The following is a 27,624-nucleotide window of genomic DNA, read 5'->3' as shown; positions in this document are numbered from 1 at the left end:
GCTCGGCAACAAGAAAAACATCAGTGTGTCATCAACATTATTCTCATCCTAAATCCAAAACATAGCACCATAACATTTATTAGAAAGGAAATTAACCCTACCCCAGCTGAAATCAGGCCATTTGTCTGATACTTACATTATTCCACAAACATATACCAAACAATACTCTGTATGTAAAATCTATTTAATTATGGTGACTCAGTAATCATAAACGGTGCTTCAAAGAGTGACAGAGAATATTACTATATCACAAAGAAATGGACAGTTTGTAAGCAAGGGCACTTCTGCCTCTTTTAAGATCTATGAAGCATCGGCAAGCACAGCATTTTTTCACAAGGCACCACTGCAAACATGCAATTGTGCAAACCACAAAACAAATATACCCCCAAATCCCTTAGTGGACACAAATCCCCATCCCACAACAAGATCCAAAGCAGCGCTACCCAGTATTTTCAAATACATGATACCAACAAAGTCACAAAATCACAGAATCATTAAGGTTGGAAAATATCACTAAGATCACCTAAAACCATCAAACCCAGCCCCATGATGCACATTTACCCATGTCCCTTAATGCCTGATTTGCTGAAATAGATGACGTGGATTTATTCAAACTAGGGAATCAGTCTTAAGTAGGTAAGTATACATTCACCACATTTCAGTGCTAACCTTAGCTAATGGCTTTTGTAGTTTAAAAATATTGGTTTAAACAGGTTTATTAAATTCAACATCAGTTATTTTTGATCCTGAGCACACGGTAAGTAATGATGACTTTTTTTCTGTAGCTTATTAGGAAGATCACTATTTCCCCGTATATTTCTGACAGAACACGGGACTGTTCTATCCTTTTTTAAGACATAAAGCTTTCTGAAGAATAAAGAAAAAAACACTTATTTTTCAACAAACATCTGCCAGTCTTTAAAAGCTGCACAGAACACCTTCTCAGAAACATTCATCCTCAAGATCTTGACACCTTTAATCAGCAAAAAGTGTTGCAAGGGGTCACTTCAACCATTCATTATTACTTTCTATTTTGTGAAAGAACAACATTTCCAAAAGATTCAAGATTTGCCTTTTGGTTGCTGTCCTACTTGCAAAAACAAACAAGAAAAATCTAAAGGGAAAAAAAGCCAACGTCAGACACTATCTCTCCTGTTCAGTACAGAACATCTTTTACACTAAAAGCTTCTTTGCTACTAAGCTGGAAAGTAAACCTGTTCGCTGGAAAACTGCAATTTACTTCTTGTCTGCTAAGATCTCAGGTTACTCTTCACCTCAGAATTTAAAGATGTGGAAAAGTTTTTAATGTTAGATTGCTCCTGAGAATTTGCTGTATTTTTGATATAACAGCAGTGTTTGTGAGGAAAAATCAGATTCTCCTCAAGACCTGGATTATAGGTAAGACAATAGTGCAGCAACTGAAGAGCGAAAAGATATTTCTATAGAGCCAAGCAATTGAATCATCTATCAACTCTGTTGTCAAGTGTCTATCCTAGTCCGTAATGTTACAATGCATCCACAAAGGAAAAAAAGGAGCACGCTGAAATTCACACTGGGACGAAGTTAGATCCACCCACCTGTCTCACTGCATTTCTCTGCATTTTCAGATTACGTTTTAAACAAAATAGTACCTCAGACTTTAAAATGTGTAAGCAAACTCAATGACCACAGTCCCTAACGCACACACAGCTGAAATTAACAAAGCAAAAACGTGTCAGGTTACCAGGGAAAGGCAAATCTTAAAGTAAAATTACTACTGCTGTGGAGATAACTGGTCTGTGTGCAAAGCCTTGTTTATATTGCCTTAAGACAAATGCCTGCATATTGCTAATGTAACTATTTCAAATATTACGTAGTATAGAATAAAATACTCCACAATCTGAAATAATTTTAGGAAAACAGAAGTTTTGCTTATGCTTCAGTAGGCTGATTGCACATACAGACAAACATAATTAAACTGCAATTAAAATAGAGAATCTTCACTGAAAGGTGGGGAGTAGCCAGGATAGTTCCTCAGCTCATGCTGACCAGCCCCCTAAAATTAGTCCCATCAACCCCAGATGTAGCACAGACTCATTGAGCTCAGAAATAAATTCCTACCCCCAAAAAAAACCACCCAAAAACATTAAAAGGAAGTATTCATATGTTAGAGCATCAGAAAAATAAAATCAGGGTTCCTGTTTTTCAGCTTGTTTTATCTGATTCACTAGAAGGCAGCTGGCCATGGTGGACAGCTTATGGCATCCCTCTGCTTCACTGTGTGGAAGATGGAGCCAGTTTAGCTGGATTTCAGGAGCTGTGCCAGCTGCAGGAGACAGCATAATCAACCCTTGGCAAAACCTGCCTCATCATTCAGCTTAGCGCTGCCAGCCAGAACCCCACCGGTTGAAGGATGGTACTGCTAAGGAGAGACTTTCTGGAGGGGAAATTAAAACTCAGAAAGGAAAATAAGACAGTGACTTTTTTTCTGGGATGCATCAAGATTATGAAAGACTTCTCTCAATCCTCCAGGAAATGCAAAATTTTAAATAAACTTGGGATTTGTTTCGTTTGGATGCTTTAAATGATTCCTTTGAGCTTGTAAGACTGATGGTCCCTGAGTAGGCTTCTGCAGCTGCTGCACCTAATTTCATTTTGGCATGGAAAGAGGCGAGGGCATGTCTGCGCAGCCGAATCTGCTCTTCCCCCTCAAGCGGGAGCCAGCATCATGATTCAATAAAATTTAAAAGTGCCTTTCATCACCTACGTTTGTGCAGAGTGATTACAACTTCAAACGGATCGAATACAAGTAAAGAAAGCAGAGCATTGTTTACAGGGTGACAGTAGATTGGCAGGCAGAAATATAATTATGGATGATAGAAAAGGGCAAAATAGAAATACAAATGATCGATTTCTCAGGCTAAATTAGAGTTCTGTTCTCAATGCTGGTCAACAAGGCATGTTCCCTTAGGATAATCCAAGGGCGGTCTGCACTATTCATATGTCACTGAGGACAGTGAAGGTTAAAGGGACTTATTTTCTTCCCATCCTTGTTTCACTTGTGACTGTAATATATTTGGAAAGAACTGCTGCTTGAAGTAGATATAGGATTTCAGGCTCTAATGTAAATTGGTAAACATATTGTCATAATAAAAATCAAAGCAAAGCAATCACCAGCAATTCAAAATCCCAAGTATTATCTCGGATATGGGGATGAAACCATGAACTCTGTCAAGCTGTTTTAGCCTAGTGCAGTGCAAAAAGTAATTTAATATGGATCACAGAGAAGTCAGAAACCAAGACGCTGCTGATCCACAGATCAGCAGTCACTGTCAAAACATACCAAGCTGTTCTTGGCTGTTCTGCATTGAGACTGCCATCCAGCACCTCCCTCCAAAGCTATCTGGGATTTGCTTCCCATTAGGAGACAGAAACCTCTAGTGTCAATGCATGACACCTAAGTCAAGACAACACAGTAAAGGCTCTCCAATCATTTTAGTAAGACATAAACTGAGTGGGGTAAGGTTGGGGTTTAAAGTATACTAAATTGACAGATTCACGCTTTGTTAAGATCCCACTCACCAGGAAAAAAAGGAAAGGAGCTGACCAACCAAGAGCACCCTGAATTCTTCCACAGACTCAAAGATTCTCTTCCATTAGAGACCAAACACTTAAATTAGGCCAAAATGAGGATTTTTTTTGTTGTTGTTTTTCAAGAAAACACATAAGAAATTTGCTCCAACTTCATTTTCTTCAATAGATAATACCACTTTTCAGTTCATTCATTATCCATATCATAGTGCTAAAAACTTTCAGTCAAGAGCTTTTGGTCTGGGCCTACAACATGTGGATTTCTGCAACTGATTGCATTCAACAACTTCACAGTATTTGGTTTCTAAGAATACAGAAGGCCAAACAAATTGCCAAATACAACCAGGAATGAATATCCTCTCTCTGAAAAATCAGTAACTAACTCACAATTTAAAGAATATTATTTTGTATGATTATCTTCACTGATTAAATAATATTCCACCAAACAAGCACAGGAGTACAGCCCTCAGAGCTACAGGGAAGAAGCAAAATCTTCTTTGTCTATGGGACATGATCACATCCCACCTATTATTCATCTTTCTGTCCTTCTCGCAGGATTTCATGATGCTGCAAGAGTTTCACACTACAAAGCATCAGGAAGACCATGTCCTCAAAAAACACAGAAGAATTTAGCAGCAGAAATTTCAGGAACACCCAGTGAGCCTGCCGGCTGGAGATCAAACAAGCTTTCCACCCAGACAAAGGCAGTTTCAGAATGTCAAAAAGCAGTGTTTATGTAGTGCTGGATGGGAGAGATCTGGCCTGGGGAGGCCAGAAGAAAAACAGTATGTGATTTTATATGACTTCAAATTCTATGGACAGACCTCTTCATCCATCCAACTTGTATGCACAAGAGTATCTTTGGGTGACTCTTGCCTCTTGAGAAGAATAAAAAAGCTTCTTAAACTTCTGTCACTTCAAATCATAGCACAGAAATTCCTTGCAATCTCTAAATATATCGGTTTTTATCTGAACTTTCAGAAATTCAGGGCAAAAACTCTGAGTACCAATAAAATCTCAAGTAATGCATTCCTCACTCCTGGAGGGGTCTATCTTAAAATGTCTGTGATAATGCCAAGAGTTGATTTATTTTTCTTTCTCTGAACAGATGGCCACAAAGGCAGTATTACTGCACAACTGAAGTACAGCATCTTGTACAAAAGCTGAAATGGGCTCTTCTGTAAAGCAGAACTAGTCATGCTTTACAGAACATCAACACAACAGTGTTTTGCGATTTTATATAAAAAGGCCATCTTGAATCCCTTAACATCTAGATGGAAACCCACACGTTAAATGATTATACTCCATTCCGTACTCCATACAAGTGATGACTTGTAATAATACTTTGAAATCCAATGTGTGCTGGCTTTCTAGCATTTTGTTTTTTAAATATACTCAACTGGGCATTTAATCGTTTTTACTTTTGAATTAGTCTTAGTTTTGAGCAGGGATCTCATTAAGAATTCATTTTCATTTAAGAGTAATCATTTATTTGGGCTATTGAAGTTGCTCTGACTTCATTCTTAACAGTAAGAATTTTTGGAACTTGAGTCCTGAAATCATGAAGAAATTCAGAGGAGTTTTATATAAAACAGCAGAATTGAGCCCCAGATCTCTTCTGATCACGTAGGAAATGAAATTTGTCTTACTCAACACAGAAGTATCTTCAGAAGGGTACTCTGGAATAAAGAATCTGCACAGGGCTTTGACGAAGTAGTAACTGACAGCAACTAATCGGCATGAGGTCAGTCTGAGTATTTATTATTATTTTTTTCACAGTACTTCAGAGACAATATTGACTCATTCTGTGGGCCCTACACAAGACTGATTTCCCACTCCCTATCCCCAGTCTTGTTCGCTTTTTCTCAGAGCAATGTTTATAAGCAAAAATCATTTTAAGAAATAGGATCTCTGACACATAAAGAACGTCTCTGTAAGAAAAACTTCTTGTTTAACTATTTTAAATCAAGGGTAGAGACAGCTTTTCTCTGGCTCATCTTCACATTCTTCTGAAATGCCAATCCATGCTATATAGTATTCTCATCTTCTTACATGGTGACTAATGTTAAATAGTAATCTTATTTAGCAATTGTCTAAAACCAAGTACTGTATACAAAGTGACGTTCCCCTGTACCAGCACTGAAGAGCAACACAGTCTGTTGCAAACTCTGCTAAGAGGAATGGCTGGCACTGTTTTTATACAACTTAATTTTGTTGGCTATATACAAAGCTTTTCATACTTTTCATACCTAATAGCCTACATTGCAGTTATCATGTATTTTTTTTCCCTAACCCTCTTTTAAAGAAATGACATTACTTAAAATTAGGATAAAGTAATGCTCATCTTAGTACAATATACTGGTAATCAAGCCTGCTTAAAATAAGAATTTGAATAGGTTATAAAATCACAGAATATCCCACAGGGATCCACAAGGAGCATCAAGTCCAAATCCTAATAAGAGTATTTTTAACATCACTTCCTGTAATCCATAGTTAGGAATTTTTTAGAAAGGGAGCAGGTAATTAGCATTGTGTTCTTGGCTATAGCTTGGACTTCTGCTGTTGTTCCCCCTTCCCCCCTTCCAATGGCAGTCTCAGCTTTTTTGGTATAATACAGACAATATTGCAGTCTGCTAATCTGGAACTACAACCACATTGCTGCCTTTGAATATTGCCATCAAATACTAGAGAGCTCAATAATGTCACTATTGCATTTTTAACATACATAAATAAATGTGTGTGTATTAAATTTTCAGGCTTAATGACAACAAAATCCAGCTGGCTACAGTTCATTTTCTGGTACTGTTAAAACAGACAGAACTTCTAGTTACAATACCATACACCTGCAGAAATGCATCTTGCTTATTTTTTTTCCCTTGGAAAAAAAAGCTTTACTACTATTTCACCAGCATATAAAGCAGATATGAATTTCAGCATTTCCTGCCTGTATAAAGGCACAGCATGTTTTATTCACCTAGGAAACGTTTCTTCTGCTTTAGCAATTAAGGTTTCTGTCTTTTCCTGACTTGAATAAGGAACAATCCATAACAACTGCACAGAACAAAATCATACTGCTCATTTCTGTCAATCACTACAAGTACAGTTATACAATTACACCACAGAACTTTAAGGTCTATTAGATGCTTAGTCACATACATGGAAACACAGTGTAAGAACTCCATTTCAAAAGAAAATTCTCCAAACTGCAATGTCTGAATGACTGACTGAAACAAAGGGAAGAAAATAAATTGCCATACCGGTGAACTCCACTGTTGCACATAATGATGTGACAAGCTCCAAGTCTGTTACAGAGTTCAGAAGAAACTGATAGCAATCCAACTCCAGAAGCACTGCAAGCAGTGTACGCACAGGCAGCAGTGCGCTTAGATCGGATAAAGGACCCTACAAGTCGGTAAAGCTCATCCAAGCAATTAAGTGGCCTCATCAGCTGAAAAAGAAAAAAAGAAATTTTAATAGTTCCTACTGAGAGCGTGTGAAATGCTTCTTTTTGAGTAAGTCTTCAAAGATGCGTGTTGGAAAACCAGGGTAAGCTGGGACAGCCAAAGTGAGATTCTGTAATGTATGTAAAGAATATGTAGACTTTTACTATATGACTTAGGACAACGTTTTCTCACTCCCAGAACAGCTTTGTAAGCTGATTTTCAGTTCAATAAACTGAACAGATCCATAAGTGCCATTTCCATCAGTGGTATTTTCAGAAACCGGAAACCATAAAGAAGAAACCTGTAACCATAAAGCTCGGAGAGGAGGGATGCCAAGGCTGGTTAACTGACTCATGGACAAAATAACTAAGCAACACTATCCCCCATTTATGCAAACATCTGTTTTCTAATCTTGACTAATACTACAGAAAGAGAAAAATGATCAAGAGTGACAAAATACACTGCAATGCTCAGTACTACCATATGGAAAATGGATGATTCACCTAATAAAGAAAGTACCTTCAAGTGGAAGGCTGCCCTCTGAAGAGGAGCCCTCAAAAGTAGTACAGCAATGAAAAGCAGCATCCATTGTTCTTTGTGTACAGAAAAGGTTCACAGCACAGTTTTGTAGATTCCATAATCCAAATTCCATTTCACTTTCTACCAGAAATACTTAAAGACTAACAAAATCCTACTACCCAAAGGATGGATATTTTGAAGGACAGATTAATACCCCAAAGATATTCTTAACTAATTAGAGAAATGTCGGTCTTACTTGATTATTTATGGAGGTAACCTCACTAAAAAGCATACAGGTCAGGTAAAAAAAATTACAAAAAAAAAGTATATTTAAATCTGGGCAAAAACAAATTTAACTTGGTTTAACTCCTATTGATTTAACTTGCACCCATTTGAACTGATTTTAACTTGTGCCATTTATGAATGCAGAGCTATTGGAGAAGTCACAGCTACAGCTACAAACTGAGATCATGCATTCACTCTTAGCTTGCTCCAATTACAAAATAAATGCATTAGTTTAACTTAGCTTGGTTTGATCTATATTGTGAGTTGCTTTTATCTTGCCCTTGACCTTTTTACTGAAATAGCAGGTTTGGGGGTAACAAGCACTCCATATGTAGTTAAATTCCTCCTGCTGCGGCTGTGACATTTTAAAAAAATTAAGTTCTTGACACCATAGAAGGAGAAGCACAGGCACATGTCCTCCTCCCCTTCCTTGTAGCTCAGCACAGACAAGAAACAGGAACAAGAAACAGAGCAGGGTTGTTCTCTTCTCACTGGTGACAGGACAGGGGGAAACAGCCTCAAGTTGCACCAGGGTAAGTTTATGTTGGATATCAGGAAACACTTCTCCACAGAAAGGGTTGTTAAGCACTGGAATAGGTTAAGTCACCATCCCTGAATGTGTTTAAAAACCCTTTGGATGTGGTGCTCAGAGATATGATTTAGCGGAGGGTCATTAGAGTAAGGGTAGTATGGTTAGGCTGCGGTTGGACTCAATGATCTTTAAGGTCTCTTCCAACCTGAGCAACTCTATGATTCTAAGATTCTAAATATCAGTCTTCTAATGATCATACTGCATGATACAGTCATAAACTTCAGTCTGTCACAAAGCTCAGTGACAATCATTGCATTTCTCAAGACACAGTAACTCAATCACTTTTGCTTTTAATTCAGTACAGACAAGATCCTAGAATTTTATTTTTTTTCCTTATTGTGCTGCAATATAGCTACTAACTCTCCAACAATAGGGGAGCATTAAATGATTTTTCCTAGCCCCTGGGATCTCTCACTCACAGAGATGTGAACTCAGATGAAAGCATTTGAAGAAAGCCTAAAAGAGCAGATTCAGAAGGAAGTGTAAGGTGCTGAAGTAGTACATAATTTTCAACAGCAATTCCAATTTTCAGAACTAAAATTTTCTGCCTGCATCTACTTCCCCATAGCCCAAGCCTGTGCATGCTCCTGGTGTGACTGTACTACTCTGACAAAGCAGAGAAAAAGAAAAGTTATGGTTCTCTCTCTCAGATACATTCATGCCCTCCAGCCTCATCTGCTGATGCAGAGTCACACTGCAACAGAGAGCTCTTAGAAGTGGGGTAAAACAAAAAGAGTTTCTCCTTTTGCTGCCCCTACAGCTTTGAACAATTTCATTTCTCAATGCAATAAGAAAGCCTCACTAAAGAACGCAGTGTGTAGCACACAAAGTTTAATTAGGTACTTAGCATTTTTGTTTACCTTATCTATGTAAGCTGCTTTAGATGTTGAATTTGGAGGCAGGTTTGACTTGTCCAGGTAGAATGCCCTGAGAAAACAAACAAAATACAGCAAAAACTGTTAATCGTTTGAACTCCTGAACAAAATGCATGAAGTCTAGTATGAAACATCATCCTAAGGCTGATTATTATATTGTTATTACTACTATCGTAACAAGAGAAGAGAAGAATTTACAAATGTAAATGGGTACTAATGCTATTCTTGCTTTTCTTGCTTTGGAGACAAACTTCTCTCTGCCCTTTGATGGTTCACTGCAAAATTTTTACCTCTACTTAGAAGAAAAACAAGTTCTGAAAATGATTTTAATCAAAAAACACATTTGCATCAATGAAAGGTGTGTGGCGGCTGTCAGATTTTAATAACAACTTTGGGAAACTTGGCATCGTGTCACGTAAATAGTGCCCGCATCTTATGCACTGCAAGTTTTGTTTGTATGTTTGTTTGAATATCACTTGTAAATAACTACAATGATATCAGAACAGAATCCCAAACATGAAAGGCAGTACTGGCACTGAGGAAAGCATATTCAAGCGGAAAGTTATAAAACACCCACTGGGATTCCCTGACAGATGAGGCCTCCAGTTAGGACCACACAACACCTGCCACCACAGCAAGGTTGAAAAGGGAAAAAAAAAAAAAAAAAAAAAAAAAAAAAAAAAAAAAAAAAAAAGTACCTAAAATACACACAACATGAAACAAAAAACACAGAGTTTTGGAAAGAACTGGGTTTTTCAATGGAACCCTCAAGCAATTATACAGCTCCAAGACCTGAGCAGAAGCAGCAGGCCTGGCTAAGGGTCACAGCTGAATCTTGGCCCAGGCTGGAAATGATATCCAGCTGCCCTACAGAATGCGACAACCAAATTTCAGCATGTGCTCCCCCAACTTATTTAATATTTTTGTATTTCTAAAATAATTTTATCTCCATGGCTGCAGTTATTCACAGGGTTATATATCTGCAGAGCAGAGATGCAGACTACAGATTTGAATTGCCTTCTATTCTTCAGACTGGAAATGTGCTGTTTAACAAATGCAGGCACCATTCTGTCTAGTGGATTTTTCTGCCCATAGTTTTACAGTTTTGAGAAGCATCTTCTCCCAGAGTTGAGGTTTGAACCTTATAGAGCTCAGCAATGAAACCTGATCTCATTCTGTTATTCCATTAAGCCCTTGTGTGATCCAGAATTTACTCTGTGTTAAAGGAAGCTGGAAACTATTGGAAGGAAAAGAGGTTTGCAGAGAAAATTACTCATAAATCACTGTGAGTGGTCACAGCACATAAAAGCTACCTCAGCAGCAACAGGCCAGCCTACCTCTTTGTTAGCAAAGCTAAAGACCAAAGCATCACCCTGCCATCCACTGAACATTATCAGACTAAAAGCCTTTACTGTTTTTTTCTTGCTATGCCGCAGGAAAATCTGCTTCATTTTCAGTATGTTCAGCACTCCCATTCTCTTTGTGCTATTATTTCAGTAATTCAACTGCATTAAATGAGAGCAGAAACCAAATATAGAACAGTACACACATTAGTGGAGTACATGGAAAATAATCAACTCAGGGTACAAAATGAAGTAACATGAACACTGGAATGGGATATACAATTATAAGAATTACTGTATTAATTCAGTCAGTTATTCATTAACTTAAAGAACAAAACAAAACAAAACAAAAAATCAACTATACACAACATGAATTTTAAATATCAAAATATCCTGCTGTCACTGAAGCAATTCCCCCTCCACCACAATCAGATAACACTCCCAGATGTTTCTCCAATGCTTTAATTTTATTGCTTTTCATAAAAACTGTCTTCAGTATTTTACAGAACATGACAAACTGTGGACAGCATATAAATTTCCAAAGCACTTCGCTTAATTACTAAATGCTTGTTAAGGTCCCTCATCATATTTTATGGGAAAAGTTAATGGCAATCTTGGCACAGTGCCCAGTTCAGACAATATTTTCTAATCAATTTGAAATGAACAAGAATGAAATCATAGTTCTTTGTCTGCAACTGTGATGCTGTTTTTTGCTACTAAAATCCTTACAATTTCTATAAATTGTTGTAGAAAAGCCTTCCTTTAAAGAGGAAAAAAAGGCAGAAAAAACAGTAGATATTAAAAATACTGGAGATGATTGCTATGTTCCACCTTTTAAAGACATTACCTGTGTCAAAACTTCAGATACCTCAAAGAAAGCCTACTATGGATTTACGTAACAAATACATTAGGGTTCAAAAAAAAAAAAATCTACCACAAAATAAATTTTCCCAGAACTTGTGAATTAGATGCAGAAAAACCGATAAGAATTTGTAGGATACCCTCCAAAAATGATTTAGACATTGTAAGAACCTGAAAAAAATGAAACACTGAAAGCTTATAGGAGACAGGCATTTCTGAGAAACACTCTGTAAATGCATGTAAATGCATAACCAAGCTTCTAGATTTTCAAATTGCTGTTCTAGGAAGTCTATATGCTTATTCTGGATGCTGACCATCCATTCTCTGGCTGGGCAAAGTGGAAAGATAAGTGGATTAAATAGCATTACATAAAGGCTAACTGGGGATTCTGCTCTGGAAAGGTCCAACAATGGAAGCCATTTGAACTGACAGTTATTGCAACACAGCATAATTATTACACATTTTATTAGCACTATTTCTGTATCTCTATTCATGCTCCAAGTCTAGAAGAAAGAAAACTGTAATTTTCTATCTCTATTTGGGTACACAAGAAAGGAACAGTTTTCATATAGACATAATACATTAACATAACTACCCACTGAAGCCTCAGCATACTGAGTGCTTCAGAGAAGTTTACACACATGAGCCATCAGATGTCAAAACACACAAGGACTTCCCACCTTGCATCATTTACATGCCTAGAAAAGTACACATTTCAGCAATAAAGGCAATGTGTAACAGCTCTGTAGTTTCATCATAAAGCAATTATGGACATTAAGATTTCAACCCTAACATCCACGATGGTGATACAGTCCTGTATACAATATTATCAGAGAAAAGTTTAATTATAACAGGAAAACACCTTCATGACAATTTCACCATTTTAAATCCTTAAACAGTTTAGACTGTAATGTTATGACCATTCAGAAGCACCGCTATGCAACTCAAAGCACAGAACAGAAAATGTGAACGCTATGTGGCTTTGAACTTACCTTGGATAATTCAAATTTCAGGTGTAAGTCCTTCCTGGCTTACTCTAGGCATAGTGACACACCAGCTTTGCCAGTGTTACTGCTTCTCCTGGTATACCAACGGCCAAATCTATGCTGAACCCATTGGTACCAAGAGCTTTCCACTTGCTTATCACAAAGTAGATTTCTCTTTTTGATTTATAATATTCCAGACAAGGAATATCCTGTTAATGTGATAATATGCCGAACAGTCACAGGGTAGCAAGCATTTCTACTACACCTAGAAGCTGTACAAGCTACAGGCTTAGACTGAATTCATATCAAGTGACAAGAAGTGAAAGAAAAAGCTTCATCTCTAATCAGAGTAGACTCACTTTCTCTGCATTTGCCTAGTACTAAGAAAACAGAATGAACCAGGTGTCATTTTGAGGTTTTTTGTTTGTTTGTTTGTTTTGTTTTTTATTATTTAGGGTATTCTATCAAGAAGAATAATTTTCAATTTCTGAACATTCTCTGTAATTAATTCTGATCATACTTTGTCACAAGTCTAGAGAGGGTAAAGAATTTACACAGACACAGAGAGTACGTAAGTGGAAGAGAGAAGATGAAAAAACCAAAAACACAAAAAATCCTAAATCTGATCCAGCTGGAGATATCTTTTAGACCAGCTAGACAATTTAATTTACTTTTATCCAGTATCTCTCTTCACTCTGGTCGTGCTTCACTTTAGATGTAATGAATCCCAACTGCTGTTCTACCTAAAATGTTTCTCATTAAGTTTGTCAGGAGACAAATCTGGCAATTATTTCCTTGTTATGTCCTTCAGACTGTATGCTTAATTCTCAATCTCTCCTTCATAACCATTCTGCATTATAGAGAATTCAGCTAGAAGTATCTGCTTCATTTGGAACCACATCTTAAAATTCCATAAGGCATCAGATTTCCCTTTTTTTATAGGCATATAAACTACTTGATAAATTGGTATATGTAGCATTGCAGTTCAGTTTTGCTGCTGTATTTTTAAATGCAATGAAATATATCAAATACCTGGCATTAAAAATAGGAAAATAGCTTTTGCCTACTTCATAAATATTCCACTTTAGTGAAAAGAAAATGTTTTCATAGAATTACCACCTGAAACCTGTAAGTCTCCTCAGATTACCATGTTCTGAATTTGATGGCAATAACATAGACTAGTTAGACATGAAGGAAAGTAAGACCAAAGTCACAGGACAAGAGTGGGACAAGACCAAACAGCACAAGCTTCTTAATCTCATGACCAATTTTACTCAGAAAAGCTTTCTACAGGAAACAGTGGGGGAAGAATTCTGTCAGTTTTAAGGTGGGTTTTAATGCATTAATTATGGGATTTGATATATTATTTTGTCTTTGTGATAATGCAGGCATGGTCTTGAGGACCCATAATCTTGTTCCAGAGACAAATTCTTTCTTTCATCATAATGAATTCTCTCTAAGTGGATCGATGTTTTATGCTGTTGCGTCATCTTTAACAATGTAACCATTAGAGAATTTTAGTTCAACCTGAAGCCATGAATGCCATCACATCTATTTTCTGCCTTGACTAAGTTATACACAGTACGGAAAATCTCAGCCTGCCAGGGAGCCTGCAGCTTGAGAAGCAGCTGAGTATGTATACATGTTTGTGTTAATAAAAAGTTGTTTTAATTACACAGGCATATTTTTGTTCCATGCTTATATAAATTCTAGGGGCAGAAATTCTTTCTTCATAATTCTTTTTCTAAATAAAAAAATAAAAAAACTATAATAAAATCTTGCAAATTATAGCAAGATTAAATTAAATTTGCCAGCATTCTGATGAAGGCTTATTATGTCATCAGACAGATGCAGGAGGCTTTAAAAAGAAAAACAGTTTGAAGTTATATTGTAAATTAAACACTTTAAAATGACAAATATTGCATTTAACGTAATCAGATGTTCAGTATAATGGGGAGAGTTTGCTAAATCATTTGTCATTAGATTCACTGATTATAATTGCTTCCTTAGCCTAACAGACTTGCATTTACCTCCTAAAATGATATCAAAGAAAGCAGCAACACAGGAGAAATGGAAAGCAAAAAGAAAAATAAAGGCCTTTTCCCTTTAGTGTCAGCTTGCTTCAAAGAACAGAGCCAAATCACACAGAATGGTAAGCATAAAGAACATTTTCTTCGAACCTTCTATGTTGATGCTCTTTTTTCCTTATGCATGTTAGAGAAGCAAATTCTGTAACTGGTTTTCTACTGTCTTCCATGTGATATCCTACAAATGATAATCTTATGATTAATACTCTGTAGTTGAGGTTGCATTTCCAAAAGCCCCAAAGCAAGAACCATGAAAGAGAGGAGCTTTTATGACTGCTCAAACTGATTACAAGGAGGATTTGGATGGATTATATCCCTTACGATAAAGTGGAAAAGCTGATCAGATTGATTAGTAATGAATGAATTAATTTTGCAATATAAGTAAGGATTCCGTTACTTATGTTACTTGATTGATAATCCACTATAAATTTACTGATATATCTCTTGATTTATCCAAGTAAATAATTTGTAAATGAATTCTGTAAGGCACATGCCAATGTCAACCTCTTCTCTCAAAAGACATTGCATTCCTTGAAAGTGTTCTATACATTCATTCCTTAACAGAACTTTACCACAGAAAATTAAGGAGAAGCTGAACATGTACCAAACATTTTCAGTTTTATTTTCCTGCTTGATTTCATCGCAATTCCTTCCACAACTCAAATGGCTCCATTGGGTTTACATTATTAGAACACTATTATTCAAATGTGTCAGGAATCAGAGAAGCTGAACTTGCTTCAAAAGTCCTGTTGTTCTACTTTGCTTTCTGCTGCTGTAGGAATGGAAAGATTGCAAAGTGGTCATCAGATAGTCATTTCAGAAGCAGCAATGTATTCCTTTTTGTACAGAGAAAGGATGGTTTACTGACTGTGTCTTTAATGACATTTTATTACTGATTAGGTGGCGCTACACAGAGGATTTCTTCCACATGAAGAGTTTAAGACAGTGTAATTGCATTTGTGTATGTTTCCAGGGACTATTCAATTTCACTTTTATGTTTTCCTTTGGAGCAATTATCCAAATGTTAATAGCTTTTGCTGCTGTACTTAGTTTACTAGATTCTCCTGTCCAAACACCTACACAGCCTAGCAAAGAGCAGAACAAGAACAAAGCATCTGCTTTTCTCTTTTTCCTCTTCTTTTCACATTGTGTAAGTGAATTCCTCAATCTGTTTGAACCTCATTTAAGTAACGGGTTAAGTTCATCAGAACACAAATGCAGAGATCAATTATTGAATGTCCTCATTGGACCTGAAATGGCTGGGAGAAAAAACCCCACGTAATTTACCTATTCTTCAAACTGGACAGAGCTACCATTGGTAAGTTTTGTTGAACGATACCTTTCACAGCATCATCTTGCAGAACCAGGCATTGATCATTAGCAACCAATTAGATCCATGAATCAAAACACCATAAGAGTGATATATCTCATTAGAACCAAAGAATGAATGAAGATCCTAACTAGAACACATGAGATAAGCAAGCCCAAGCAACATTAGAACATTAGCTGGGAAGAACTTATTTTAAGGATTATTATGTGGGCTAAATGAGATCTATTCATAGAAAAGAACACAACAAAAAAAAATTGCATGACCAACTGATAGAAAATGCTTTCTAATAGTAGCTAAGTTTGTCTGAGTTAAATATTGCCATGACCAAAGCTTTCTATAGAACTGAATGGTCAATACAACTTCTTAAATATATTGTATTCTTAAATACAAAGGATGAACTTTTTTTTCCCCTCCAAGCAGTGACTTTGGAAAAACAAAACAAAAAACAATGTGTAAAACAAAATAAGTAAATAAATACTGTACTTGCCACTAGGACAGATTTGTACTGACACAGATAGAACAAAGAAATGACATCTACAGTATTCACAGAGTACAATTGGATTTATGATTGCTTTTGCTGTAACAGCACTTGAATTAAAGCAGAGTTTAGAAAATGCACTTTTTTGATAAAATATTTCAGAGATACATGTGCAAGATATAAGAAAAAAGATGTCCCAACCACAGGAGTGGGTCAACTTGTGAAATAACTGGAAAAATATTGAGACTTTCACTTATCTGCTTCTTCCCATATAAATACTCATGGGATGATTGAACAGACTTCTTTCTCTTTGCTTTTCTCAGCTGTGCTTAATCTCTTTTCTACCTTCTGTTATATATAGTTTTTAAAAAAGCTGCCTAACATGGTAGAGTTTCCATCCAATTAAAAGATTTAAAACGTGAATAGATGTGATTTTACAGCAGTCCTTTGCACTTTTTACTCTTCATCTCATGTAAATAAGTATATTTAAAGGGCGTTTTCCACAGATACACTGTGCTGCAAGGGGGATCTCAGTACATACCTTCACTATCCTATCACTAATAAATTAGTACACCAGAAATTCTGTCTTTACACACAGCTTCCTATTTATCAAAACACATAATCTTTACATACAACACATACACACTCTGTTATCCATACCTGAAGCTGATACAAATACCTAGGGATGTTTTTATTCCCATTAGTAATGGAAAAAAAAATCCAAATAGATTAAGCTTTGAGGAAAACAGCATTATCATTAAGTCCTACTCTACAGAAACGTGATCTGCAAAATTGGACCATGACGTTCAGCAACTGATACACCAGATCAGCATTTGTGATCAAGCAGATATTTCCTTTTGCATATACATTAGCAAAACAATCATGAGACACCTACAGCTGTAATTTTCATGGGGAAAAAAATTAGGAAAAAAATATTATTCCACTTCTACTTAAATGTAAACTTAACAGTGCAGAAATCAGAAAAGTCAGAATCATGAGTCTTAGATTCTTTTTCAATCAAGCAACAAAAACAACTACCACACAACACACTTTAGTTTGAAGATGTATAATAGCAACTGGGTGAAAAAGCAAAACTTGTATGGCATCATTACCCACCGTAGTTTCTGGTTATACTGCTTGACTTTCTCTAGAGATGCTGCATTAATCTGAGCTTGAAATTCTTCTACTGAAACACTGTCTCTGTAGTAATATCCTTCCATGCTCTCCAATGCTATAAAAAGAGAAAGTACAATGGAGAAGAGAAAGAAAATCAGTATTAAATATTTAATATGCACCTTCTTTGTAGCTTTGTTCACAGACTAGTGAATTACTTTCTAACCTTAAGTTGTGACCCCTGTGGATTGCTGAGCTGCTTCTGTATGTCATCAAATTCATACAGATCTCTTTAAGATTTCATTTACAAGAAAAATTATATTTCTGGCCCTGTAGAAAATACATTTCTGCTCTCTAATTGAAGTACTGCTAACCCTGCATGCAAAAGCATTCTTTTAATTTCTGATATGTCATGGAGAAGCAGTAAAATGAACTGAGGCAGAAGAAAAAAAGTACCAGCTCCTTTCACACAGGGAGACCTAACTTTGTGTGAAGCCTCATTCGGGGAGATGCGGAGTTCTTGAACCTGTGGATATTTACACTGATAATCTGAAAGCCTTCTTCTGCAACAAGTAAAGTAAACTTCTTTGGATCTTTAAAAATATCACATAAGCTTTTTTAGCTCGTTTTTAGGTATCAAGTACGTCTCTATGTTCAAATACTCCACTTTACAAACACAAGGTCAAATATTGCTTCAAGAATTCAGGAACTAAACAAAGACTTCCAGTAAAAGTCACTGTCCTCATATGATCATCAAAGAGAAATCAGAAGGAAGGGAGAAGAAATGCACATTTTGGCACAAAAAAAAAAAACCCAAAAAAACAAACAAACAAACAAACAAACAAACAAAAAAAACCAAAAAAAAACCTACCAGTCCTTACATTTAAATACTCAGGGACACTCACCCTTTTCTTTGACTAAGCTACATTAAATGTTCAAGTGTTTGAAGCATCTCAAGCAAATATAGTCCAAAAAAATCAAGATCTTTACTTAATGAGAACTTGTTAAGAGATTAACCTCTTTATAACATAAAACAGAGGCTCATGGCAAAACAGGCTTTTTAGAGAGGAACATTAAAGATTTTACAATTAAGAACATTGCTACTTTAGTAATCCATGCACACTAAAGGAATTCATCACCCTATCAAAAAATGCATGCAATAGCAGAGTTCTGACGGAAACATGCTGCACTCTTTACAGCTTCAGCTGTACACAGAATATTAATTCTGTATTAAGCAGTAATTGTACTGCTTAATATGACCAGTTAATGAATAATTCATTCAGTGTGAAAGAACATGCAAATTGCACTCCCCTTTGGTGCTTTCAAAGTTTCCAGTTCTGCTTCTGTGCAAAAAATATTAGACTTCAACATTTAGGTTTGCCTTGTACTTGGCGCAAGATCACACCAGAAAGCCCATACAGAAATATCTGCAGAACTGCATTTATTATACGAGGTTAGTAGAAACATGGAGCTGATTATCTGTACTTCTTGTTTCATTGGCATAAAGTTGGTTTTACCCTGGTTATATCACCCACCAGGATACTCAGTCACCTGTCAGGACTGACTGGGGCACACAGTTCTGTTTCTACAGGCACCGTGGGGGTCATTCTCATGGTTGTTAGCAGGGAATCCAATACTGTATGCTTTGTCTCCCTCCTTCATTCATAGAATTTAATATATTTCTACCTAGTATACTGGAAAACTCCTTTGTAAGGCCAGCTTTCCTTATACACTGAAACATATCTTCCATGGTACTCTTCCGTCAATATTAGAATATTATGAACTGGATGCATAGACAATGGGAAATAAATGGAGTGGGTGGATGAGGGGGAGCTTAAAGGGTATTTGCTATTGGAACATTGTCTACATCTAGAGGCTCATTACAAGCAGAATATTACAGAGATCTACACTGATCAAAATCTGACTCAGAGGAGGTGACGCTTCCTGCCAAGTTTGCAGCTGCAACCAAACTGCGGAAATCACTGTATACATTTATGCGCAGGGCCACCTAGAGGGGGACCTGGACAGGCTGGAGTAATTGGGCAGCAGGAACAATGTGAAGCTGAACAAGTCAAATGTCAAGTCCTGCACCTGGGAAGATGGAGCCTGGGGAACAGCTGTGCTGAGAACCTGTGGGTCACATTAGTTTGCAGACTTCACATAAGCCTGCAGTGTGTCCCAGCAAAAATAAATAAATAAATAAATAATAATAATAATAATAATAATAAAAAAATATATATATATTCGGCCAACAACATCCTAAATGGTGCTAACAGAAGCATAGCTCCTAGACTGACAGAAATGCTAGTCCTTACTTTCTTTAATATTCATTAGATCGCATCTCGAAGCCGTACCCATTTTTTGTCCCTGTGGTATCAGAAAGCTGTTGATCAACTCAAGATAAGTTTAGTAGAGGGCTGCCAAGATGGTTACAGCCTGAAGTCTCATGAGTAGAGGGTAGAGAACAGAGCCTGTATGGCCTGTACTTGATGGCTTTTTGGGGCATCTACTAGTCACCTGCCATTAGTTAACAGAACGTCAAGTAGATGACAAAGCCAAGCTCTTTACAATGACACAAGGGGACAGTACAAGAGGCAACAGACATGAACCTGGAAAAGAGAGGTTGCAAGTGGATGTAAAGAAAACACTTTTCCATAATAAAAGCAGTAAAACAAAGGAATAGGCCATCCAAGAGGTTGCTAGGCTTCTTTTCACATTTCTTGTTCTTGCTCAAGATCCTACTTGAAAAATCTTAGGGGAATCTGGATTGATCTCATAGCTGACTACTACTCCAGGACTTCACGACCTCATGAGGTCCCTTCCAATCTGAATTATTCTATTTTTCTATGAAAAACTAAAACATAAAAGAGCACCAAATTAAGTCTAAATGGCAATTTTAATTTGAATTTTAAAGATCGTATATTTTCATTAAGTATATTAATTGCTGAGAAGTCTGAATACCAAGAGTATCTCAACATTCTTAAACCTCAATACTGTAAATCAAGATATTTTGAACGTATAAACTTAAGCACATGTTAAGCTTAAGCAATTGTTCTAACAAGAGGAAAGATACTTAATCAAGACTCAATAAATGTTCTAAAACTACAAAGAAAAAAAAGTTCACATTCCTAATCCTGCAAATACAGAGACATTTAAACTTAGGAATGGAGCTATGCAACACAGATAGAACAATACGGAGATAAGTAAACTGATATGTTCTGACTTATTCCTTTGAAAAGCTGTTGCATAAGTATGATTTGTTGAATGTTTACTTGAAAACATTAGAAACCACTGTATTTTCTGGCAGGAAACAGCCTAGCTGTTTTAAGGTTGGAAAGCAAGAAGTAACTTCACAAAGGAACTCACAGAAGATTTATACATTCCTAGCTACTAAATTTCAAATAAAGACGGGGATCTACTGAGTTAGATGGCAGTTCATCCAAATCTCATAGGAAAAAGGTAAAAAAGAGAATCTCACTACACTCATTAACAAGAGGGGGGAAAAAGAAAAAAAGAGTAATTTAAAAACCAGTATGTAATTTCTTATTCAGGACTTCTTATTCTTGGAGTCTAATAGAATATTTTGAAGGAGAACTCTCAGAAATTAAAGAAATTATGTATGCAAAAGGTAGGAGAAAAATTGTACATTACTGGAAATTAATAAAGAGATGTGATATTTCAATGAATCTTTGCCCTCTTGTTTCAGCTCATTACAAAGACACTATTATAAAGATTAAAAATATTTGGGGTCTCTGAAACAGAAAGGGAAAATTTTCTGCAAAATAAATTCTGCAGCACACTGAATCCTTGTCCCCCTTCTCTGAATCTAAATGAACAGGTATTTCCAAGATTTCATCCGAACGAAGGCAATTTCCATTCTTTCATGTGCTTTTTTGTCTGCTCTACTGAAACGTGTCTGACACTCATTGTTCTCCTTTCCCCATATGACTGAATTCAATCTATTAAAAGAAGTCTATTCTCTTTAGTTTATTTAAAAATCAGACTCCAGGGATCTTACTTAAGAAAAAAATCACATTTTATATGTACAGTAAATTCTTCTATCTCTTTAGGTATCTTACTGTTCATTATTTCCTTTTACATTCTTCTTACTAGAAACCAAACTCTCCATGAAATTCTCATTTGTGTATCTGACTTCTGCCTGTTCTGCACAGACCCTGGAAGCCTTTCCAAGGTACTGCCAGCTCCTTCTGAAATGAAAAGGCAGCTCAAGGCAATCAGCACCTTGCATTTACCATTTCACTGAATCAAATTCCATGCTCCTGATGACTGTAATGACACTGCAGCTAATGCAGGCTGCCTGCAATTTATGAACAGCATGAGCATCAGTGCCTCCATTCATCACTTCAGTAAGTCTGCAGTGTCATAAATACAAAAGCCTGAAAAGGTTATTTAAGTCTTCATAACATTTTAAAGAGAGAATTTTCAGAGGATAACAATTTAGTTTTCGTATATGAAGTAATATGAAAAACCTGCTGTAACATTTGGAATGCAAAACACTTAACAGCAAGTTTCATGTTCTGACTACCATCCACTAACATCCACAAAGAACAAAACAATAATGAAGAAAGAGCATTCATGTTTGGTGTTGGAATAATATTAGAATTATAAAATTAGAAACGCATATCTACACATTTATTTTTCACCACAAATCACAGCAGTTCTTAAATGCACATTTTAATTCTTTACTTTACACAAAAGATATAAGCACAAGAACTATGCCCTTACAGTTATAAAAGATTTAAGTTATGTTAAATAGGGATTTAAGGAGACCTAAGTATTATTTGTAAGAATTGGGGAAAAAAACAACAAATCAGGTTACCTTGTGAAAAAAGTACCGGGTGGATTTTAAATCCTCCTCCATTCTTCAGTCTTTGAGGAAGCTGTTCAAAATGGTAACTATCAAGGTAGAAGTAAACCTTCAAAGTTTGCCGGCTTCCTTCTGCTTGGTATGTGATTGGGACATCTGAAAATACAGTCAGTGTTAGTGCTTCATTAAAAACAATCACACATTCTTTTCCAGAAACTTTTGCACCCCTAATTCACATGGTTAGATCAAAATCATTACAGTCAAAATGAGCATGTGCAGTATTTTACATCAAACTTAATGCTGCTCTGGTCACTTTTGGCCCATCCATTTTCAGAAAGTAGAAAAACAGCATAAATCCATCTTTGCCCTGCAGCCAAAGGCAGCAAAAATACTAAACAAATACAGATGGCAGCAGTCTACATTGAATTCTCTGAAAATCGGATGAAACGTGTACGTACAACACACAGTTTGAAACCACTAGAAGAATGGTTTGAGTGGTTTGAGCCATATTTCATACACATAGTGAATATTTTTCACTATTTTTGGTAATAAAATACACTTTTATTGATCATATAGAATTGTAGTAGAAAAAAATAAATTGTCATTGAAAGTTCCTTGTTTTCTGAAACCACAGTAAAGATGATTTTGGTGGCAGCACTAAAGCTAAAAGGAAACACAGTCTGTTACACTCCTAGAGCACATGTACTTTCTGTTCCTCTGTATTTTAGTGCAGACACTTTGGTCAGAAGACACAGCAAAAGAAGTTTATCAGGATTAATCAGAATCAATTCACCAAGGGGAAAATCATGCTTAATCAAACTGGTAGCCTTCTGTGATGTTATGACTGGCTGGGTAGATAAAAGGAGAGCAGTGGATGTTATCTACCTTGCCTTCAGCAAGGCTTTTAAACTGTCTTCTATAACATCCTCATAGGTAAGCTTATGAAGTGTAGAACAGAAGAGCAGTCAGTGAAGTGAAGTGAGAACCAACTTGACCGGTAGAGCCCAGAGGGTTGTGATCAGTGGTGTAGAGTCTAACTGTGGGCCTGTAGGGTCAGTGCTAGGTCTGGTCCTGTTTAACATATACATCAATGACCTGTATGGAGGGATAGAAAGCACCTCAGCAAATTTGCCTATGATAAAAATCTGCAAAGCATTGGGTGGAAAAGAACCTTATGAGGTTCAACAGTGCCAAGTGTAGAGTCCTACACCCAGGAAGGAATAACTGCATGCATCAGTACAGATTAAGAGGCTGACCTGCTGGAAAGAAACTCTGTAGAGAAGGACTTGGGTGTTCTGGTAGACAACAGGTTGGCTGTGAGCCAGGAATGTGCCCTTGTGGCCAAGAAGGCCAACGGGATCCTGGGGTTCACTGAAAAGACCGTAGCCAGCAGGTTGAGGGAGGTGATCCTGCCCCTCTACTCTGCCCTGGTCAGGCCACATCTGAAGTACTCTGTCAAGTTCTGTGATCCTCAATTCAAAAAGGACAGCAAACTTCTACCAAGAGACCAGTGGAGGGCCACAGAGTTGATGAAGGTCCTGGAGCATCTCCCTTCTGATGAAATACTGAAAGACTTGGGACTGCTTAGCATGCAGAAGAGACAACTGGGACAGGATCTTATCAACATATCATAATTATCTAATTGGTGAGTGTCAAGTGGATGGGGTCATGCCATCTTCAGTGGAATGCAACAACACAACAAGGAGGAATGGGCACAAACTGGAACACAGGAAATTCCATCTGAACAGGAAGAACTCCTTTACTTTCAGGGAGACAGAGACACTGGAATAGGATGCCCAGACTGGTTGCAGAGAGTCTCCTCTGGAGATACTGAAAACCAGCCTGGATGCTTTCCTGTGTGACCCATTGTAGGGAACCTGCTTCAGCAGAGGGTTTGGACTAGATCTCCTGAGGCACCTTCTAACCCCTACAATTCTCTGTGAACAGTTTATGGTTAACTCCCTATCAGAAAGCCCTCTCAAAACAACAGTTCTATGTTGTTATCCAACTTGGCAAGGCTTTGTTTAAAAACAAACAAACAAAAAACCCACAAAAAAGCTACCACCAAAAAATCTCTGAGCAGGACCCTTACTTGACTTACAGAGAAGTAAAAATGGTCTTATGTTAGCCAGCTCTTACTTGGCCACCAGAGCTGTAATTCATAGGTACGGGTGTGTTTAGGAAATCATCAGAGCACAGGATCCTCTCACCAGTTTTGTGGAGGAGCTCTGTTTCTTCTGGTTTTGTTTATTGCAGAAGACCTCTTATGTGTGGTCTCAATCCAGTAAGGGAATTGTTTCAGAAAAGTTTGAAGTTAGGCAGACATTCTTTCCTCCCTTCCCAGGGGAGTTTGTTGTTTTGTCGTGTTACTGTTTTTTTAACTCACTACATAAAATTCACTGCAGAAAAATCTCTACTTACTGAAAAAAATGGAGTGGCTGAAAACGAGTGAAGGGTATAATAAGAACAGCAGTGTCTGAAGACAGTTCCTTCCTACTAGTTGAGTGAGTATTGGAAGGAAGAGTCCAAGTGTCTGAATGTCTCCATCACCTGGTCTCAGAGGAAGCTTCTTGTAAGATTTAAAGCTACTCTGACAGTATTTGTTGTCTCTTAAGGAACTCTTTCTTCTGAGATCCATCCACTTTGTCTATCAGAGGAGCTAAGTGACATTAAAATGAAATGCTTTTAATGCTTCTCCATCTTATCTTAGTTGCATTTGTTTATTAAGGCCTTCAAGTTTCGTTTAAACACAGCTCCTGAAAAACATTCTTTTTTTAATTTTCCAGGGATTTTCCTTGTGTGGTCATATACTCCCAATGGAAACTTCAATTAAACAGATACTTCCTCCCTCCAGGTTACTGATATTGCCAATTAATGATTCTCTGTCATGATTGATGCTAGCTGCATTTCAGGAATTCTTGGACTATTAGGAGGGCTAATTGTCTATAAATCCAAGTTATATAACAGTTTCTGTGGGAGGGAATGCTCTAGAAGATAAAAATATTAGACATACAGATAATATTTCTGAACAGCAATACCCAGATATTAATTATAATTACTCACTTGCAACGAGTGGTTCTGGCTCTGACTGCCTGAAGTAAAATGTAACTTTTTCCAAGTCAAACAGTGCAACCAGTGTATCCTCCAGCATGGCTTGTTCATCAGCCTAAAAAGGCAAAATAAAGAATGGAATGGTCAGTTTGGACAGATGCTTTCTCTACCAGAAATAGAATGTGAGCAACAGATAAGAATATTAAAAAAGCTACAGAATGTTGCACAACATTTCACTCAACATTTTACTGATGCAGTGTATGAAGTAATTAACTCCTAGATAATGTAAACATAGCTGCTTCTACTGGCACTTTCCCTTTCATTACTAGTCCATAATTAATAAAATAACATTATAGGCAATTAACAGCTACCATTACTCCTTATGGCATTTAATCAAACAATATTATAATTATTCTTCATGTAAGACTTCAACATCTTCGTGATACGAAGTCCATCTTGTAAATCAGTATAGAGAAAATCTGGCAAACAAATTCCACTTTTTTGGCAGTTTGCTTTTAACATTGCCATTACTTCCGTATGTCATTTATGAAAACTAGACAGCAGTTCATTGCCTCCACTCTAGCCACCAATAATTGAACCAATAGCTCTAAATGAGTACAGCTCAGTGATCTGTACCTACACCTACAAAAACCTAGATGCAAATCAAGTAAAAAGGTACATCGGTGTTGTGTTTTGCACAACACTGAAATATCCAGCCTCATTTACCAAAAAGCTTTAGGAAATAAATTACTAACTTCTTGTATTTTTAAAAATAGAAATGGTCACCAGCAAGGATGGCTATCTTGAGTTAAATATGCAGAACAATTATTGCAGGAATCAATAATCATTTAAAGTAAACCTCTCCTAGCACAATGAGCTCCAAGAGCTAAATATAAATCAGAGAAGTTAAATTAGATGCCTACAAGAACAGAAACAGTAGGAAGACAAAGAATAATCAACTAGCTGCCTGATAAAACAACAAAAGCTTGATTAATTGTAGAAAAGAAAAAAATATATATATACTCCTTTTATTTATGAAAAAGCATCACTGCTTGAAATATTTTGTTTCTTGGTTCAATTTATGAAGTCTCTGTGGTGAAAGCAATGCTTTATCAGCATAGTAGTCCAAAAAACACTCAGTGACTTGGGAAATGTCTGCACAACTGTTCAGTCTTTACTGAACTCTGGCCATAATAAGAGTAATTTCCTTCAAATACCATTGTTTAAAATAATATGGATCATTTGTAAGCAAAACAGTTTTGAGAAAGTATTGAAAATATTGCCTATAGTTTTCCCTTAATTAAGAAAATTTATAACTGAAAATCAGAATTTCTACGCAAGCAGTTATACAGAAGAGATTAAATGTAGGTTTGGGTTTTGCTGTTTTTTAATTCAACAATGGATATTTCTGGCATCACACTACACTTAAAGAACTAAGTAGCATAACTTTTCATTACAAAAGAAGTCTCTACTTCTTGAAAGAAAGAAGTATTCAGGGATACAAAGACAAAAGCTATTTACTGAAGACACAACCAAGCACATGTTAAATCATAAGCATCAGATGAATTTAATCTTGTACACTGAGGATACAAACACCAGGACAGTCTGGCGCTGAATGGTGCTAAGAAAGCATTCAAGAGAAGACATAAGAAGGAAATCCCCAGACCATGCTTCCTTCACATACTTCTCATGTAGAGAACTGCCCTTCTGTTTTTTATAGGCAATGATTCAGCTGTTTTTAAGCCAGAACAACTCATCCTAACACCCTGTCCCAAATAAGAATATGCATGTGGCTTGACTGCAAGACTAGTGCTTATACTAGTTCAGGTCAGTCCTCTTCATCAATACCACAGATTTCATGATTGTAATTTAGAAATATCTTTATTTTTATACAAGGGCTGCTCTGGCTGTACTTTATTATTTTGTCCTACAACATCAGAGGTGGGATGTTGTTGGTAGTATGACAGTAGAGGCTGAACCTTCCCACCCATATCCCGTTACATGTTGTTGCCGCATGACAGATGGCAGCAGAGGGGCAGTCTGACAAAATGGCATCTGACATGGAAGTGTATAGAATGCAAACGGGTGGAACTGAATTCCTCCATACACAGAAAAAGGCACCCACTGAAATTCTTCCACCTTTGCTGAACATTTATGTTTTGCTTCAGTAACAGTGGATGTGAGCACAGCAAGGAGGGATGGTGCGTTTCAGTAGTGGCAACAGCAGATCACCTCTGCTGGCACAGACTTTTTCAAGTGTGGC

General features: G+C 36.8%; 1 protein-coding gene across 2 annotated transcripts in view; it reads right to left on the bottom strand.

Annotated features, from left to right (window-relative positions):
* Positions 1–27,624, bottom strand: part of PREX2 (phosphatidylinositol-3,4,5-trisphosphate dependent Rac exchange factor 2) — a 162,517-nt gene that overhangs the window by 17,913 nt on the left and 116,980 nt on the right. For both annotated transcript variants that reach the window (XM_015855722.2, XM_015855723.2), the window contains 5 exons: positions 25,374–25,476; positions 22,323–22,466; positions 17,486–17,600; positions 9,270–9,336; positions 6,828–7,018 (listed from right to left, as the gene is read on the bottom strand). In XM_015855722.2, the coding sequence (XP_015711208.1) occupies positions 6,828–7,018; positions 9,270–9,336; positions 17,486–17,600; positions 22,323–22,466; positions 25,374–25,476 (620 nt within the window). The remainder of the gene's footprint in view (positions 1–6,827; positions 7,019–9,269; positions 9,337–17,485; positions 17,601–22,322; positions 22,467–25,373; positions 25,477–27,624) is intronic.

The sequence above is a fragment of the Coturnix japonica genome, chromosome 2, assembly GCF_001577835.2.
Source record: "Coturnix japonica isolate 7356 chromosome 2, Coturnix japonica 2.1, whole genome shotgun sequence".
In the NCBI taxonomy this organism is placed as follows: Eukaryota; Metazoa; Chordata; class Aves; order Galliformes; family Phasianidae; genus Coturnix; species Coturnix japonica.
Note: the sequence above shows the minus strand (reverse complement) of the source record. Positions and strands in the feature narration are given on the sequence as shown.